This window comes from Oreochromis aureus, linkage group 15, assembly GCF_013358895.1.
Source record: "Oreochromis aureus strain Israel breed Guangdong linkage group 15, ZZ_aureus, whole genome shotgun sequence".
NCBI classification, from domain to species: Eukaryota; Metazoa; Chordata; class Actinopteri; order Cichliformes; family Cichlidae; genus Oreochromis; species Oreochromis aureus.
In genome coordinates this window covers 38016144-38031693 of record NC_052956.1, presented here as the reverse complement: position 1 = coordinate 38031693, position 15550 = coordinate 38016144, and the positions used below count along the sequence as shown (strand labels likewise).

Below are 15550 nucleotides of genomic sequence, written 5' to 3'. Positions count from 1 at the left end.
GGGGCTGAAAAATAAAGCACAGGTGAAAGTGAAACAAAAACCCAGCAGTCCCTTAATTAAAGTATAGTAGGACAAGTTTTTTCATCTTTATTTATTTATTTAATTAAATAATAAATAACCATCTAAATGGTTAAGGTGCTCTCACTGGTGACATAGTAGGCACTGCCCTGGGAAACATGCAAGTACACATCAGGTTTGTGTTTCTTCATTTCATTTATCAATTTGTTTCACACATGGTTCAACAGAATTTCGTTTCCGACACGCAAACCATCATTAATACAGCACTGACCCATGAGTGAAAAGGAGCAGGAAGAAGAGTAAATTCTGTATTCTGAATACCAAATAATCTTACAAGTGGGCACCTACAACCCAAAGAGCACTCTAACATTTATATACACTTAACAATGCAAAACACAACAACAAAACAGTCAACAATCAACAGTTCACAAAACCACAAGATGGCAAAGAAGAATTGTTCCTTCGACAATTAGCCCAAATTACCTCCAAAAGTTGAATCTGTTCATCTGGACGTAGCGTTTTGTGGGAGAAACGTTTCGTCACTCATCCAAGTGACTTCTTCAGTCTCAGCTGACTGCAGGTTTCCCCAAACCTTATAAACAGTACATTTGCATAATGACTGAAACCAGCCCACTGAAGGAACAATGGGCTGTGAGGTCAGTTCCTTAATCATAATTATGCAAATTCCCATGACCATTGATCAACAATCACTGACCAAAACCCACTGATCAAAGAACACTGATCAATGGCCATGAGTCCCATTCACAGAGAGTTGGGGAATGGCTGCAATCACAGCATTGTAAGATGGTGACAGATGTACCCTTAGGCCCCTCCTCGATTCAGAGATGGTCTTTCCTTTTTCACGTAAATGGCCTCCTTGACTCCGGCGCTCAAACCAGCGTTCCTCCCTGTCCAGGATGTGTACATCCTCATCATTGAAAGAGTGTCCACTGGCCTGTAGGTGTAAATAGACTGCAGAGTCCTGGCCTGATGAGGTAGCTCTTCTGTGTTGTGCCATCCGCTTCGCTAGAGGTTGTTTGGTTTCCCCGATGTATAAATCCTGGCAATCCTCCTGGCACTTAACAGCGTACACTATGTTACTCTGTTTGTGTCGGGGGACCCGATCCTTGGGGTGGACCAGTTTTTGGCGCAGCGTGTTTTGGGGTTTAAAAGCCACAGAGAAAAAATGCGTCTCAGCTGCTCCGATACTCCTGACACATATGGGATCACTACAGGTTTTCACCTGGGCAGCGGTTGTCCTTCTCTCCTGGATCGGCTGGAGCTTTCTTTAGGTGCCTTCCCAGCTTTGACAAAAGTCCAGCTGGGATAACCACATTTACTCAGGGCCTTCTTGATGTGCTGTTCTTCTGCCTCCCTGGCCGCTGTGTCAGTGGGGATGGTGTTCGCTCTGTGTTGTAGCGTCCTGATGACACCCAGTTTGTGCTCCAGTGGATGATGAGAGTCAAACCTTAGATACTGATCCGTATGCATAGGTTTACGGTACACGTCAGCTTTTAGATGTCCCCCATTACTGATGGAAATCTCACAGTCTAAGAAGGCTAACCTGCCACTTTTCATATCCTCCCTGGTGAATTTGATGTGTCGGTCCACCGAGTTAATGTGATCCGTGAAATGTAGTACGTCCTGAGATTTGATTTTCACCCAGGTGTCATCCACATATCTGAACCAATGGCTTGGTGGTGTTCCAGGGTAGGATAGCAATGCTGTGATTGCAGCCATTCCCCAACTCTCTGTGAATGGGACTCATGGCCATTGATCAGTGTTCTTTGATCAGTGGGTTTTGGTCAGTGATTGTTGATCAATGGTCATGGGAATTTGCATAATTATGATTAAGGAACTGACCTCACAGCCCATTGTTCCTTCAGTGGGCTGGTTTCAGTCATTATGCAAATATACTGTTTATAAGGTTTGGGGAAACCTGCAGTCAGCTGAGACTGAAGAAGTCACTTGGATGAGTGACGAAACGTTTCTCCCACAAAACGCTACGTCCAGATGAACAGATTCAACTTTTGGAGATTTACTTTCCTGGATGATTAAGAATGCATCAAGACGTTTTAGCCCAAATTACTTTCGTGTTCTTCATATTGATTTATTGTTTTAAGCATAAAACACATTTTAAAACGGTGCATATTTGTACAACTCTTGAGATTATCATGGAGAGAGTTCCATATTCTTATGCCCATAACTGTTGGACACATTTGTCAAACCGATGCTTACAATAATAATAATAATCCTTCTACTGTCCCCACTTCCTGAACACAATTCAAATAAACTTTGTAACTTAAGAGGTAATGTATTATTTTTTTTGCCTTGAACTTGATTAATAATGTGTGTAAGGTCACTAAATCTTCTAACTTCAACAATTTCGATTTTATAAACAGATTATTTGTATGTTCTCTATTTTTAACATTATGAACCATTCGTGGCTTGCTGTAGATAATGGGAGCAAGCAAATCTTATATCTGTTAGTGTTCCTCACGTTAGCTCTGCAGATCTATTAAAGCTTATGGGAATAAGGAAACACAGCAAAGAGACCTGAGAACTCCTCAAACGCTGCACTGTAGTAAGTGTTGTGGCCTGTGTCGAAACCCCTGAAGGTTTAAAGCTAATAAAGTTTGGGGCAAGATGTCTCTGACTGACAGGTAGATACTAATATCTCAGTCTGCTAGGCGTGTCTGTGTTAGTGCTCTTTTGATCATTTTAATGGAGAAAATAATATAAAGTACAGCTTTTTATTTGTTTAATTGTAGCATATACAAAAAGTCTTTGGTCTATTATCTATTTTGGTTTTTTAGTGTAGGTATATGCGCATCTGTCCAACTTGCTAGACTCTTAACAAGCTTGCCAGTTGTAGCTGATAACTGAGCACGTAGCTCTCTTTCTAAATATATTTACTCGTCTGGCTCAAAAAAAAAAAAAAAAATCCCCAGGGTGATGTCACGGTGGCCATATCCCTTTTATGAAGTTTGTGACCTTAACTAGAACTTTCATTATTTTTCTTATTTTTTTATGCACCTATTTAGTCTTAAACGCTGAAACTGGAAGATATTTTAAATCTGTCAGAAGACAAATGGAATATAACTTTTTGGTGATTTTGGTACAATGTTGCCATTTTTTATTTCATTTGAATCTATGATTGTAATTGCAGCTAAATCTAAAACCATAACTGGCTACCACTCGAGTGAGTTAACAAAAATTATTTAAAACAAGTTTGCAAGCTTCAGGACAAAAATATGATATTCCATATCATCTTAAAGGTGAAATAAAGACTGCGTGTGATTCCACAAGGCAGACGTGCATTGTGAAATGTGAGCAGAACCCTCACATTTCAGACAGCAGTAAACGCATCAGCTGATTGCTGCTGTATGTCATCACTCTCACATACGAACAGGGATGTTTGTTAACCCGTTTAGGCCGAGGCAGAATCTTTAAATCTGTTATGAGGAGCGTCGTGTGTGTGTTTGGTGTATTATGAACATATTTGAAAACCAAGAGTTTCACTGATGTTTAAGAAGTAAAAGCACAACCCCGGGCAGCAGGCAGCTTTTTCCCTTTACTTGAGACACGAATCTCACTGAGCAGCAGAGCTTTGAAAAATGTGTTTATTTCTTCTTCTGAATGATTTAAAATTAACATTTTTCACAATGTTTATCCATGATATAAAACTTATAAGTATATATTATAATTGTTAAGCCAACTCAACTGTTTTTTTTAATGTAGGTAACCCACATTCACAACTGTGGTAAAATATTCAAAAGGATAACATTTATTTTTATATAATGCTTTTCTAAAGACACACCAACGGACTGATTTTGGGCACTGGGGTATCTCGTAAAAAGACACTTTGACATGCAGACCAGAGAAGCCGGGGATCAAACCAGTGACCTTCCCATTAACGGACGACCTGCTCTGCCCCCTAAATTATCTTTGACATATGATTTGTGTCGCTCTGACAGTGTCACGGGTCAGCACGGCCTCACTTCAGAGAGTGTGTGTTTATTTTATTATGTTCTTTGGCCTTATCAGACGTCTGATGTGCTCCAAAGGATCAATGAGTAATGACAGCTCATGCGTATAAAAGGACAGCTCTTAAACCTGATCTCCACTCCTCTCTCACCATGCGGGGTCTTGTCTTCTTCTTCTGTTGCCTTGTGGCTCTGGCCAGTAAGTATCATTCACTTAGTTTTACTTGTAGAAGGATAGCACCCCAAACTTAATAATCTTCTAACTTTTCTTGAGAAGTTTGGGTAAGAATGTCTAAAAAGTCCTTTGTAAGTGTCTTTTACACATTTGTTGTACTGTTATTGTCAGGATTCAGGTTTATTCAAGTGAATACTTAATACCTGGATAAAATTAGAACAGAATAGAATACCAATTTACTTAGCTGATTACGCTAACGATGATGGACTATTCTTTTGGAGTTTTCAGATTAAGTGTTTATTAGATGCCATGTGTGTCTTTCAACATCTTAGAAAAACACTGGAAGTAATTATTGTTACTCTAACAAGGTGCCTGATTGTAGCATTCATGTAGACTCACAGTGTACCTTACAGTGTGTTATAATGTTAACACTATGTTTGACTTTCTTGCTTTTAGCTTGCCAAGCTGCTCGTTATGGTGAGTCTTTTTCCTTAATCTTAACCATGAATCCATCATAAAGAAATATAATAATAATATTCACTTCCAAATGCTTTAAGTTACATGGTATTTAACTTTCAAAACACCTTTCAGATCTCAGCCTGAATCACAGGAAAACTTACGAGTACACATATGAAGGAGAAGTGAAATTTGGACTCGGCAAACCCAACCGAGCCAAGTCTGGTGCGAGGATAAAGTGCAACATCAAGATCTCTGGTGAATCTCCACAAGCATTCATTCTTCAGGTGAGAGTCCCAGCAGACGGTAATATAAACCCACACACTGGTTGCTTAAAGTTATAAATGATGCGCATACACAGCAACACAATGTTGGACAGTTAATTTGAAACTTTGTTTAGAAATCCACCGAATTAACATTATTTAATTATCACTATAGATTCTTCAGAGGTCAAATGAATAGACATTACTGAGGCTTCAACACCCTCACAAAATGATTTCTTTAAAACAGTTTCTACTTTCTAATTTCAGTGATGTTTGCACACCTACAGCTGTGCGACGCTGGCGAGGTTCCAGCATCTTTCTGCGTTTCTGCTTCACAATGTTATAACTGCAAAACTGTGAGCTTGGAAGCTAACAATACTACAGACAAATGCCAATGTCTGCACACGTTTGTGGGGTCACACGTTATTCGATGTGTTTCGTTGCTCAAATCTGAAAAATATTTCTTTTTTCTGGTTTGGCTTCAAGGTTTCAGATGTGACCTTCGCAGAGCTCAATGGAATCTCAGGGAAAAGTGATTTCAATCAATCCCCCAAACTCACTCAGCGTATGGCTGCCCAGCTCGCCAAACCTTTCAAGTTTGAGCACAGCAACGGCCATGTTCGACAAATCCAAGCAGCTCCTGACGTCTCTGAGACCACTGTCAACATTGTGAGAGGGATACTGAGTTTCTTCCATGCAACTGTCAAGACCTCACCAACTGTCTATGAGCTGGAGGAGGTAAATCATCAGTTTCTGAATTTTTTAGTCTACATTCATCATTAGTAAGAATGTCAATAACACAAGTTTTATTTTGCATGTAGGCTGGAATCCATGGAATGTGTCAGAGCAACTACGCTACTGAAATCAACAAGCAAACAAACAACATGAACATCACTCAGGTTGTGGATATTGATAACTGCAGAATGAAAGCAGCGATGCAAAACGGAATGGCCTCTGCTGTCCTCGACAAAGACTCCAAACAGGTTTGTTTGTCTCGTCCTAAATGCAGCTGATTGTGAAATTTTTAATTAAATCCAGCAAAATCATTTCCGTTTCTGTTTGCATATGCTACCATTTAGAGAGGAGAATCTGTGATTTCTACTGTGCAATACCTTTACACCATCCAACCAACAGAAGAGGGCGGCATTGTCAAAAGTGCTTATGCCCTGGAGCAACAGCACTTCAGTCCCTTCAATGTGAAGCGTGGTAGTTTCAGAATGGAAGCAAAGTAAGATAAGAAGGCATCTGCATGTTTTACCTGCTAATTAACTTCAGCTGCTGCATTACAAATAAAAAAAACTTCTCCTGCAGGAAGGAAATGGTACTGATTCGTGTGAGTGAGGGAGGTAAACCTGCCAACGTCGGGCAACTGCAAAACAGGGGTGACCTTGTGCACAAATTAGTGAACTCAGACGCTAATATCCCTCTAGTAATGCAGGACCTTGCAGAACCCAAAGCAAAGGTAAGGACCAAGTGGTGTAGCAAAACCTCCACCACAATACAACAAAATGAGTGAAATCCCTCATGGTTAAACAGCTAAAATCAAGAATGACAAACACTGATAAAATCTCTTTTTTTAACCTATAAATCTGTACACTGCTCCTGTTTGCAGGCTGTTAGAATGATCAAACAGCTGGCTGAGGATCATAAAAACCAGATTAACAGGGAAACAACTGAGGACACCTTAAAGGTCTATCAGCTTTTGCGAATGCTTCAGGACAGAGATTTGGATGAGATGTGGGTGGAACTGGCAAGAAACGATGAACACAGGTGAGTGTTTGGTAGAGTACGGTGAGGTGATTACAAAAAGTAATAATGTTACTACTTTTTTTCTGCTTTTTTGTAAGAGTCCAAAATTCATGGATAACAATAATTTCTACAAAAAAAAAAAAAAAAAAAAAAAAAAAAAAAAAGAGCTTGTACTCGTGGGTTAACAGAAACATTAAAATATATATTATTGGAAATACTAATAGTGGACAGCTGAGACATAAACCCTCCATCGGGTGGTGGTATGCTCACTTGAATGTGGAGGTTTGGATGGTGGATGGTGATGTAAATACAGTCTCTAACATGGGATTTACGACAAACTTTATGAATAAAGCTGCAATAAAAGTATCATTATTAAGTTATAAGTTAACTTTGTGCGAATATCTTTGCACCCAGTGAGAACATGTTTTTTTAAAGCTCAAAGCGAGACTCTTTTATGGATAACCTTTTCATTATGAAGAAGAACATTTTTCGAGGCTACCTCTGAAGTCTGATGCTGATCCACTTCAGCTGATTATCCTTCGACTCAGTTCAGGAGGGATTTAGTGCAGCGCATTAACAATGAGGAATAATTTAATATTATGCGAGGCAGAAGTGTAACGACTAAAACCCTGCTTTTAATTAAGACCTTATAAATATTTTTGTAACATTTTCTTACACACCTTTCCTTCATCTGTTTATTTGAAGGATAATCTTTATCTGAAGTATTTGTATAATTAGCTCTCTGCTCTCTTCTTTTTCACTTATTAGACGCTTTTTCCTGGACATGATTGTTGAGATCAACGACGACAGAGTCCTCAAATTCCTGAAAAAGAGATTTCAGGCAAAAGACGTGTCTGCAAATGAAGCTGTGCAAGCCCTTCTGATAGCTATGAATCATCTCCAGCCCAGAGCTGAGCTGGTTGAGAAGGCTAAAGTGAGTTAGCAAACCTGGATGGTGATACCATGTAACAAACAAAAAACAACAACAACGACAAAACGATCACCTAAATGATACGTCTATCTTTCGTAGGAAATAATGAACATGGAATTCATCAAATCCAATCTTCATATGTGGCCTACTGCCGTCTTTTCTTTTGGCTCTCTGGTGTACAAACACTGCGCATATCATTCACCATGTCCACAATCTGTTGTTCAGGTAATCACACACCAACAGGTGCATGCTATATGATGAGAAATTATCTGTGCAATGGAGTGTTAAGGATTTGCGATAACTATTCAAGTAATATTTCAAATTTAACTAGAAAAATTATTTTGAGCGTTATTCTACTTCAAGTACTATTTTCCCCCAAATTAACAATGATAATTAGAAAAGATCTGAGATTACAGTCAAGATCATCCATGTGTAAAATGATAAAGCAACAAGCATTTTTGAAAAGAGGCTAAATGTGTATTTATTGTTTTGACTAGCCACTGCTTGACCTTGCCAATGAGGGCCTGAGAAACCGCAATGAAACTGAGATGGTCATCGCTCTGAGAGCTCTGGGCAATGCAGGTCATCCAAGCAGCATTAAAACCATCGCCAACTTCCTCCCTGGAGTCGCTGCCAACCCTGTAGACGTGTCGTGCCGTGTGCAGAGCGCTGCCGTGCAGGCTTTGAGACTGACAGCTCGCAGAAATCCTCACAATGTAAGAGCACTAAATGACATGCAGTTTTTTTATATATACAGATAACTTGCACATGCCCTGCTTCTCATAGTTAAGTTTAAAATGCCATATTTTTGTAGGTCAAGTGATGTATTTCATTCTCTTAACTTAGACCGGTAAAATCAAGTGAAAGGGTCTTCAGTTGTCTTTCAGGGTTCACTGTCAGTGAAAGAAACTATGCCAGAACATAATAGCATTTATCGTAACAGTAGCTGGCAAATGTGTGAGCTTTGACCATGGTTTCCCCAACAGCTGATTATTATACTGTTTATGTTTTCAGGTCCAAGAGATTGCCCTGAAAGTGTTCCTGCAAAAGAACTGTGCCCCTGAGACAAGCATGCTGGCAATCATGGTCATGTTCAACACAAAGCCATCAGCGGCTCTTGTCTCCACATTGACTGCACATCTAGAGAGAGAAAAGGACATCCATCTCGCTAGCTTTGCATACTCTTACTTGGAAAATATAGCTAGATCCAAGACTCCAGACAATCACTATCTGTGAGTATAACAATGAAAAAAGGGGGCCGTATCTTTATTGGTGTTGCTTTTGCTGGTATATATATATATTTTTTTTTTTTTTTGCTGGTATATTTTACATGATATCTAATTGTGTTTGTGTTTTCTGCTAAAGCTCAATTTACTGCAGCCTGGCTGTGAAAAGCCTCGCTGCCAAATTTGGACGTCTTAGCTACAACAGCAGATCATTGCAAGTGGACATGTTTGATGGTGGGTTCAAGTTCACCAATAACTAGACCACTTTTTTTCAATAAATAAATTTACACTGACATATAAAAATGACCATTTTTATTTCCCAAATGCAGATGATTTACTGATGGGGACATCTGCTTCCATTAATGTGTTGGGAGGTCCAACAAGCGTCTTGCCCACTGAGATCATGTCAAAAAACAAGTATTTTGCCATCGGTAGAATTATGAGGCTAATGGAGGTACAGTGTCATATAATATCCTTAAAACTTTAATTGAAGTCAAATAACGTTTCCCAAACACAAATGGTAATCCTTTTCTTTCTTTTGATTCCAGTTTGGTATCCGTGCCGAATCACTCAAGCAGCTGTTTGGCCCCAGCATTCCTGGATTTAAAGGCGACTTTAGCTCCAGCGACTTTCAGGCCATTTACAATGTCGTGAGTATTACATCAAAGACCTCAAGGGAAAATACCAACTGTACTATGACACCATGAGATAATTGATGTGGGTGTCCACTGTGTTGTGTCATTTTCAGCTTAAAAACTGGGAATCGCTGCCAAATGATAAGCCGATCATGTCTGCCTATTCACGCTCCTCTGGACAAGAGATTTTCTTTGTAAACATCAAGAAGGATCTCCTTGAGTACATCAAAGCGGTGAGAATAAATTGGCAGAGACACTGCTGATCTATTAAAGACACATGATGCCTGATACCTCTTACAAGATGCTGTCCTGTGATTTTGCATGTAGGCTGTTAGTCCTTCTGCACCTAAAGGAACTCCTGTGTGGGCTGCCATTGAGCTATTACAAAAAGGATTTTCATGGCATTGGACGAAACCTTTGTTGAGTATTGAGGCTCGTTTGTTGCAAGCTACCACCCTGGGTTTGCCAGTGGAGATTGCCAAATATTATCAAACAGTCACCGGGATCACCATGAACGGTGAGTAGTAAAACCGTATAGCAAATGGCAATCAGTGTTTGTTCATTATGAAAAATGTACTTGGGCTAAACATTTGTGCTTCTTTGTGTGTGTCCATAGCCAAAGCTGCAATAAATCCACCACAAACTCAGCGTCTCGGAGACCTCCTGAATGCAGATATTTCACTGGAATCTGAGGGCGTCATGGGGTAATTTAAAAGGATAGATACCCCGTGTATTTGGCAATTATCATCAGTATATGTGAGAAACAATTTGTTTTGGTGGTGCAAACCCTAATTCTGTTATTACACTTTTTATTGTAGATTCACAAAAGATTTCTGGATTTTCCACGGGATCAACACAGAACTTTTCCAGTGCGGTTCAGAGTTGAAGAGCAAAGCTCCAGTTGAATTGCCATTTAAGCTTTCTGCCAAGCTCAATGTTGGAAAGAAATTATTGGAACTTGACATCCCCGCTTGTAAAAAAGAGTTTGAACTCATTTCAGTCAGGTACGTTCCTCTACAGGTCTAAATACATTTACTAGATCAATCACCAACAATCATTAAGTGTACTCCTTTAAAATCTGAACAGATTCATCAAGAAGCTAAATGTACTGAATAAATCCGACATTTCCATTTTACAGCTCCAATGTGTACGCAGTCTCAAGGAACATTGGAGATCCAGAATCTCCTAAAAGGACACCAATGATACCTGATGAATCTAACTCCCAACAGGTACAGCCAACACCTTTGGAAGATTACTGTTACACGTTAATTTATTGAAGACTTGCAACAACTTCTTCTTCTTTGTTTTTCCTTCAAACAGCAGCCAACACCAAACAACTGGCACCGAAAGGCAAATATGTGTGCCAAGAGCAGCATTTATGGAGTGGGTGTCTGTGTGGACTATGAAATCAGGAGGCAGTATTTTAACAATGAATACCCCCTCTACTCTATACTGGGATTCACCCAGGCGGCCATCAGAGTAGTCCCAGGTATACACAAGAAGTCCAGTGCACCATATGCACACATGGCTTTTATGGCGTGCTTCTTCACTCACATGAGACACATTACTACTTGTAAATGTCTTTTTCACACATATAACCAACAAGAAAGCCTGTGTTAGGTTATAAAGGTATCCTGTGCTCATGTAACCTGATGCCCTTTTTTAGCTGAGGCGACCAAACCTGTGGAGAAAATCCACTTGGAGGTTAACGGCAACCCCACCAGTCATCCAATGACCATCCGCCATCTGTATGAGACTATGAGGAGGATTTCCAAGGTATTTGAAGACTTCTGTAATGTTACATCTTCACCACCTCTTCTCGTCTTTTATCACTTAAAATTTTCCCGTTCCCATGTTGTGTTTACAGGAAAGATCCCAGGAGCAATCAAATTCCGCATCAAATGAACGAGAAACCCGTAACAGCCAAGAAATCATGATGGATGTACGTTAAATAGGCCAAATGCAGAGTACAGTAATGTGACATGCACTAAAAATAGTATATATGTAACAGATATGTATATATTGATTTTGCAAAAAACACTCTCAGCTCTATTTCATCCATCTACATATATTCACATTCACTTTGGTATTATTATAAATTTAAGATATAAGATGATTAATATGAAGTAAGTAAAGGCTTGTTTTCTGTCTCATATCTTAGGCCACAGCACCTCAACCTGTGGTCAGCATCAAAGCCATTGCCATGAGTGGTAACCAGAACCTTGAGGGTTTCGATGTAACCCTGTACAACCCATCTGAGGGAGACACTCTGAAGGCCCAAATGATTGTGTCCCATGTCGGAGACGCTGCTAACTGGAAGATGTGTGTCGACGCCTCTGCACAGTCTCCTGCTAATTTAAAGGTAGAAAAGCTATGAAAGCAAGTTTTTCTTAGTGATTTATGTTTAATTTGATGTGCAAATTGCAAGGACTTCACATCATATCATGGTCACAATCATTGTCTCAGTAACTGAGGTTTGGCATGTCCACAGCCTCCTCAAATCACTGGGGGAAATATTCCTTAGCAACATAATGTTCCCATATTTCTGATCTCTAGACAATAGTGATCAGTGTGTTTTGAGAAAAAAGTAGTTAGCAAGCAATGGCATGCTACTTGGAAAAGTTTTAAAGAGTAATATTACAATAGTTTGGCATTAAAAAGTAGCAGACCTTTAAGCTGCCGAACATATAAAAATCTTGGAGTAGATAATGATGTCCTTATTTTTTAATAACATACTTTTCCTTCTTTTTAAATGTGTCATATTTTAAAAAGAAAGCGCTGAAGCCATGTGTTTGTTTGTGGAGTGGTGCTTCGACATTGATCCGACTGTTTGTTCTAGGCAAAGATTAGTTGGGGAGCTCAATGTAAGCCCTATGAAATATCAGTGACGGCTGCTGCTGCACAGTCCTCTGCTTCCAGGCCCACACTTGAAGCCAAAGTACAGTGGGCCAATGTGCCAGAAGAGATGGCGAATTACTGCTCCAGGTGAGCCTCCAGTTTCTATTAAGTGTCCAACTTCTACCAAGGAATAAAAGCTGTGAGAGGTTAAATGGTTATCATGAGGAGAGAAGACTTAAAATTCTTATCACCTTCTCAACCAACTTCCTTGAAATGTTTTTTGTGTTAATGGATTTTATCCATTCCAGTATGGAAAGATACATCCCAGGCATGGCTTTGCTTTCCGGCTTCAACCAGACTTGGGAGAGCAATGCCAACCAGGAGGTTTCTGCATCAATTGTATCTGCCTCATCCGACAGCATTGATATAACCATCAAACTTCCAAAGGTTTTACAGGAAATATTAACTACATACAATTTATATATATATGGATCCTTACACTTGATATACCGTAGCTAATCATTTTCACTGATGTGTCCTTTCTTCTGTTTCGTCAAAAGTATACAGTCTTTCGTCAGGCTGTTCCACTTCCATTTTCATCTACCAGTTTTCGTGAGGAAAACGCAGAAAGAAACGGACAAGCCTAAAAATGTGTAAGCACACGAAACATGTCTGATTAGGAAAACTGAAGGTTCACTGTAATCGGCTGAGTCGTTTTATGTTAAGCCTTGTGTGTTAGCATTGATCTCTGTGTGTGTGGCAGTTGATTAATTTTAGTAAAAAGAACAAATGAGGAGCTGTGCCATTTTTGCTTACTTTCTAAAATCTGCTTTCTGTTGCAGAAGGACATCAGAGCACAGATGGGAGCCAGATGCCTCGTCTCACAGTGATAACAGCGCGACCAAAAGCTCACCACAGTGATGAAACTGAGGAGCATGAAAAATGTATCAGCAATCTGTTAGATGTCACCAGTTTGGAAATAACCTGTAAAGGTCCTGATTTATTCATTCGAATGCATGTTATTATTTGAACACCATCAACTGAACTGTGTGAATTCGTGCCTACGAGTATGCCCACTGTGCTTGAGTTACACTTTGTTTTTTCTGATTCTGCTACAATAAATGTTTGTGCATTCAGCAATGTCTCGAATCTTTTTTCTATTTCTATTCTATTTCTACATTTAAGTGGCTAAACTGTAGTTACACAGTAGCTGGAGCTCCTCTGGCTCTTGATTAAATATAATTTGCAATATAACCAAATATCTCGCACATGCCATCGCAGTAACGGAGGCATAATCCACGCTTATTGAGATGGCTTTCGGCTAAGTAAGAGTGCGATCAGCAGTACTGATGAAATCCCTGGAAATCTTCTCTTTTAAATTAACTTATAGTTAGAGTCTTAACCATATTTGATGGCAGCTGTGCAGCCTCTCTGGCTTTGTTTGAAAAAGCAACTTGAAACGCATTATATAAGAAATTATGCTCATCATTATTTCTTATATAATAAGCACTGCATCAGTAAGGCCTCCTGCATCGTGCTTGACCCCTCGCACCCCTCACATGGACTTTTCTCCCTCCTCCCATCCGGCAGACGCTATCGCAGCATTGGGGCCCGATCCTCCAGACTGTGAGACAGCTTTTTCCCGCAAGCCATCAGACTCCTGAACTGACAACCAGCTCCCCCACTCCCCCCCACCACACACACTCACACAAACCCACTCCACATACCACTGCCTTTGTAAATACAGATGCTGCTCTATTGGCAATCCTAATCTCTGGAATCCTGCTCATGTTGGTCACTTTATTTCACTCTATTTCACTTCAAATCACTCATACTGTAAACTGTAAAGTCATTTTAAACCACTTCAAGGTCACTTTAAATCTCAATTGTAAATTGTAAATTTTAGACTGTTATTAACCCTTTTTACCTCAAAGTGTATATTTACTCCCCTTACCTCAGTCTTAAAGTGTGCTTTTTTATTCTTACTCTTCCTATATTTCTTGTTGTTCTTTTGCACTGAATGGAACTGGAGCCTCGTCGTCTCGTCTCTCTATATACTGTACTGTATATAGCAGAGTTGACAATAAAGTTTACTTTGACTTTGAATAATAGAAGATCATGTGAAGAAAGCAGAAACCCTAACAAAATTAGCTGGTATGTAAGGTTCACATCATGTTGGACTCTGTCTTTTGACTTCTTTCTGTCACAGAGTTCACAGGATGCTGGAAACGTCACTCAGCACACAAACTGTCTGCTTTACATCCATGATGAACACCACATCCTAAAGGTGTTCTATTGGATTGATATCTGGTGACATTAGAGGGCATTTAAAGAAGCCAGACTGAGTTGATATGAGCTTTGGGACATGAAGCAGCTTCCGTTTCTTAGCCTACAGGAGTGGCACCCAGTGTGGTCTTCTGCTGCTGAACCCCAGCTGCTTCATATGTTGTGAATTCAGAGATGCTCTTCTGCATACCTTGGTTGGAACAAGTTGTTAGTTGAGTGACTGTTGCCGTCCTATCAGCTCAAAGCTGTCTGGCCATCCTAAATTGCTGCTCACTGAACATTTTTTCATTTTGAAACTCTTCTCTGTAAACCTTAGAGATGGTTGTGTGGGAAAATCCCAGTAGATCAGGAGTTTCTGAAATACTCAGACCAGCCCATGTGGCACCAACCACCATGCCATGCTGAAAGTAACTTAAGGCACCTTTCTTTCTCATTCGGATGCTCGGTTTGCACTTCAGCAGGTTGTCTTGACCATGTCTACATGCCTAAATACGCTGAGCTGCTGCCATATGATTGGCTGATTAGATATTTGATTAGATAGAAATCAAAGCTGGCTGTGACTGCACCCTGTTTTTCATAGCACTAAATGCTATGGGCGAGTTTTTGGAGTCAGTAAACCGGATTATAAATGCAAATTTTGGGACTTTCTGCTGGAAGAGAAAGATATTTGCAAGGTCTGTATGATCTGCTCTGTTTGTTTGGTAAACTGACCCAAGAGGAGTGTTTGCACATGTCAGTACACAACAGCACCGTGAATGCCCTTAAAGTTCACCTCCCCAGTCACGTAGAACACTCGGTGCCGTTTTGGAAAAACAAATATTTAGATGGCTCCACTATTTAATATTAACATATTTTTGTACATTTTTTATAAGTGTGTGGATATGGAGATATGGCTCTGTGAATAGATGAAACCGTCTGATCCGTCCCAAATTTTGAATCTGAGTTTTGACAAATGGGATGTGTAAGTAGCCAAAAATCATGATTGCC

General features: G+C 39.8%; 1 protein-coding gene across 1 annotated transcript; it reads left to right on the top strand.

Annotated features, from left to right (window-relative positions):
* Positions 1–4120: 4120 nt before the first annotated feature.
* On the top strand, positions 4121–13413 carry vtg3 (vitellogenin 3, phosvitinless). The gene is made up of 28 exons (XM_031756179.1): positions 4121–4203; positions 4636–4656; positions 4771–4922; positions 5385–5636; positions 5720–5881; positions 5978–6126; positions 6210–6360; positions 6511–6668; positions 7416–7581; positions 7678–7803; positions 8076–8294; positions 8593–8810; positions 8944–9038; positions 9134–9258; positions 9353–9454; positions 9553–9672; positions 9767–9956; positions 10056–10143; positions 10258–10443; positions 10578–10668; positions 10760–10928; positions 11106–11215; positions 11307–11381; positions 11601–11801; positions 12279–12424; positions 12586–12724; positions 12838–12930; positions 13120–13413. The coding sequence occupies exons 1-27, from the start codon at positions 4158–4160 to the stop codon at positions 12922–12924; spliced, it is 3744 nt and encodes a 1247-aa protein (XP_031612039.1). The 5' UTR covers positions 4121–4157; the 3' UTR covers positions 12925–12930; positions 13120–13413.
* The last annotated feature ends 2137 nt before the right edge of the window (positions 13414–15550 follow it).

Coding starts and splice junctions, on each gene's coding strand:
- vtg3 (XM_031756179.1), top strand. CDS start 4,158: ATGCGGGGTCTTGTCTTCTTCTTCTGTTGCCTTGTGGCTCTGGCCA. Junction 4,923..5,384: donor CACAAGCATTCATTCTTCAG/GTGAGAGTCCCA, acceptor TTTGGCTTCAAG/GTTTCAGATGTGACCTTCGC. Junction 8,295..8,592: donor CTCGCAGAAATCCTCACAAT/GTAAGAGCACTA, acceptor TTATGTTTTCAG/GTCCAAGAGATTGCCCTGAA.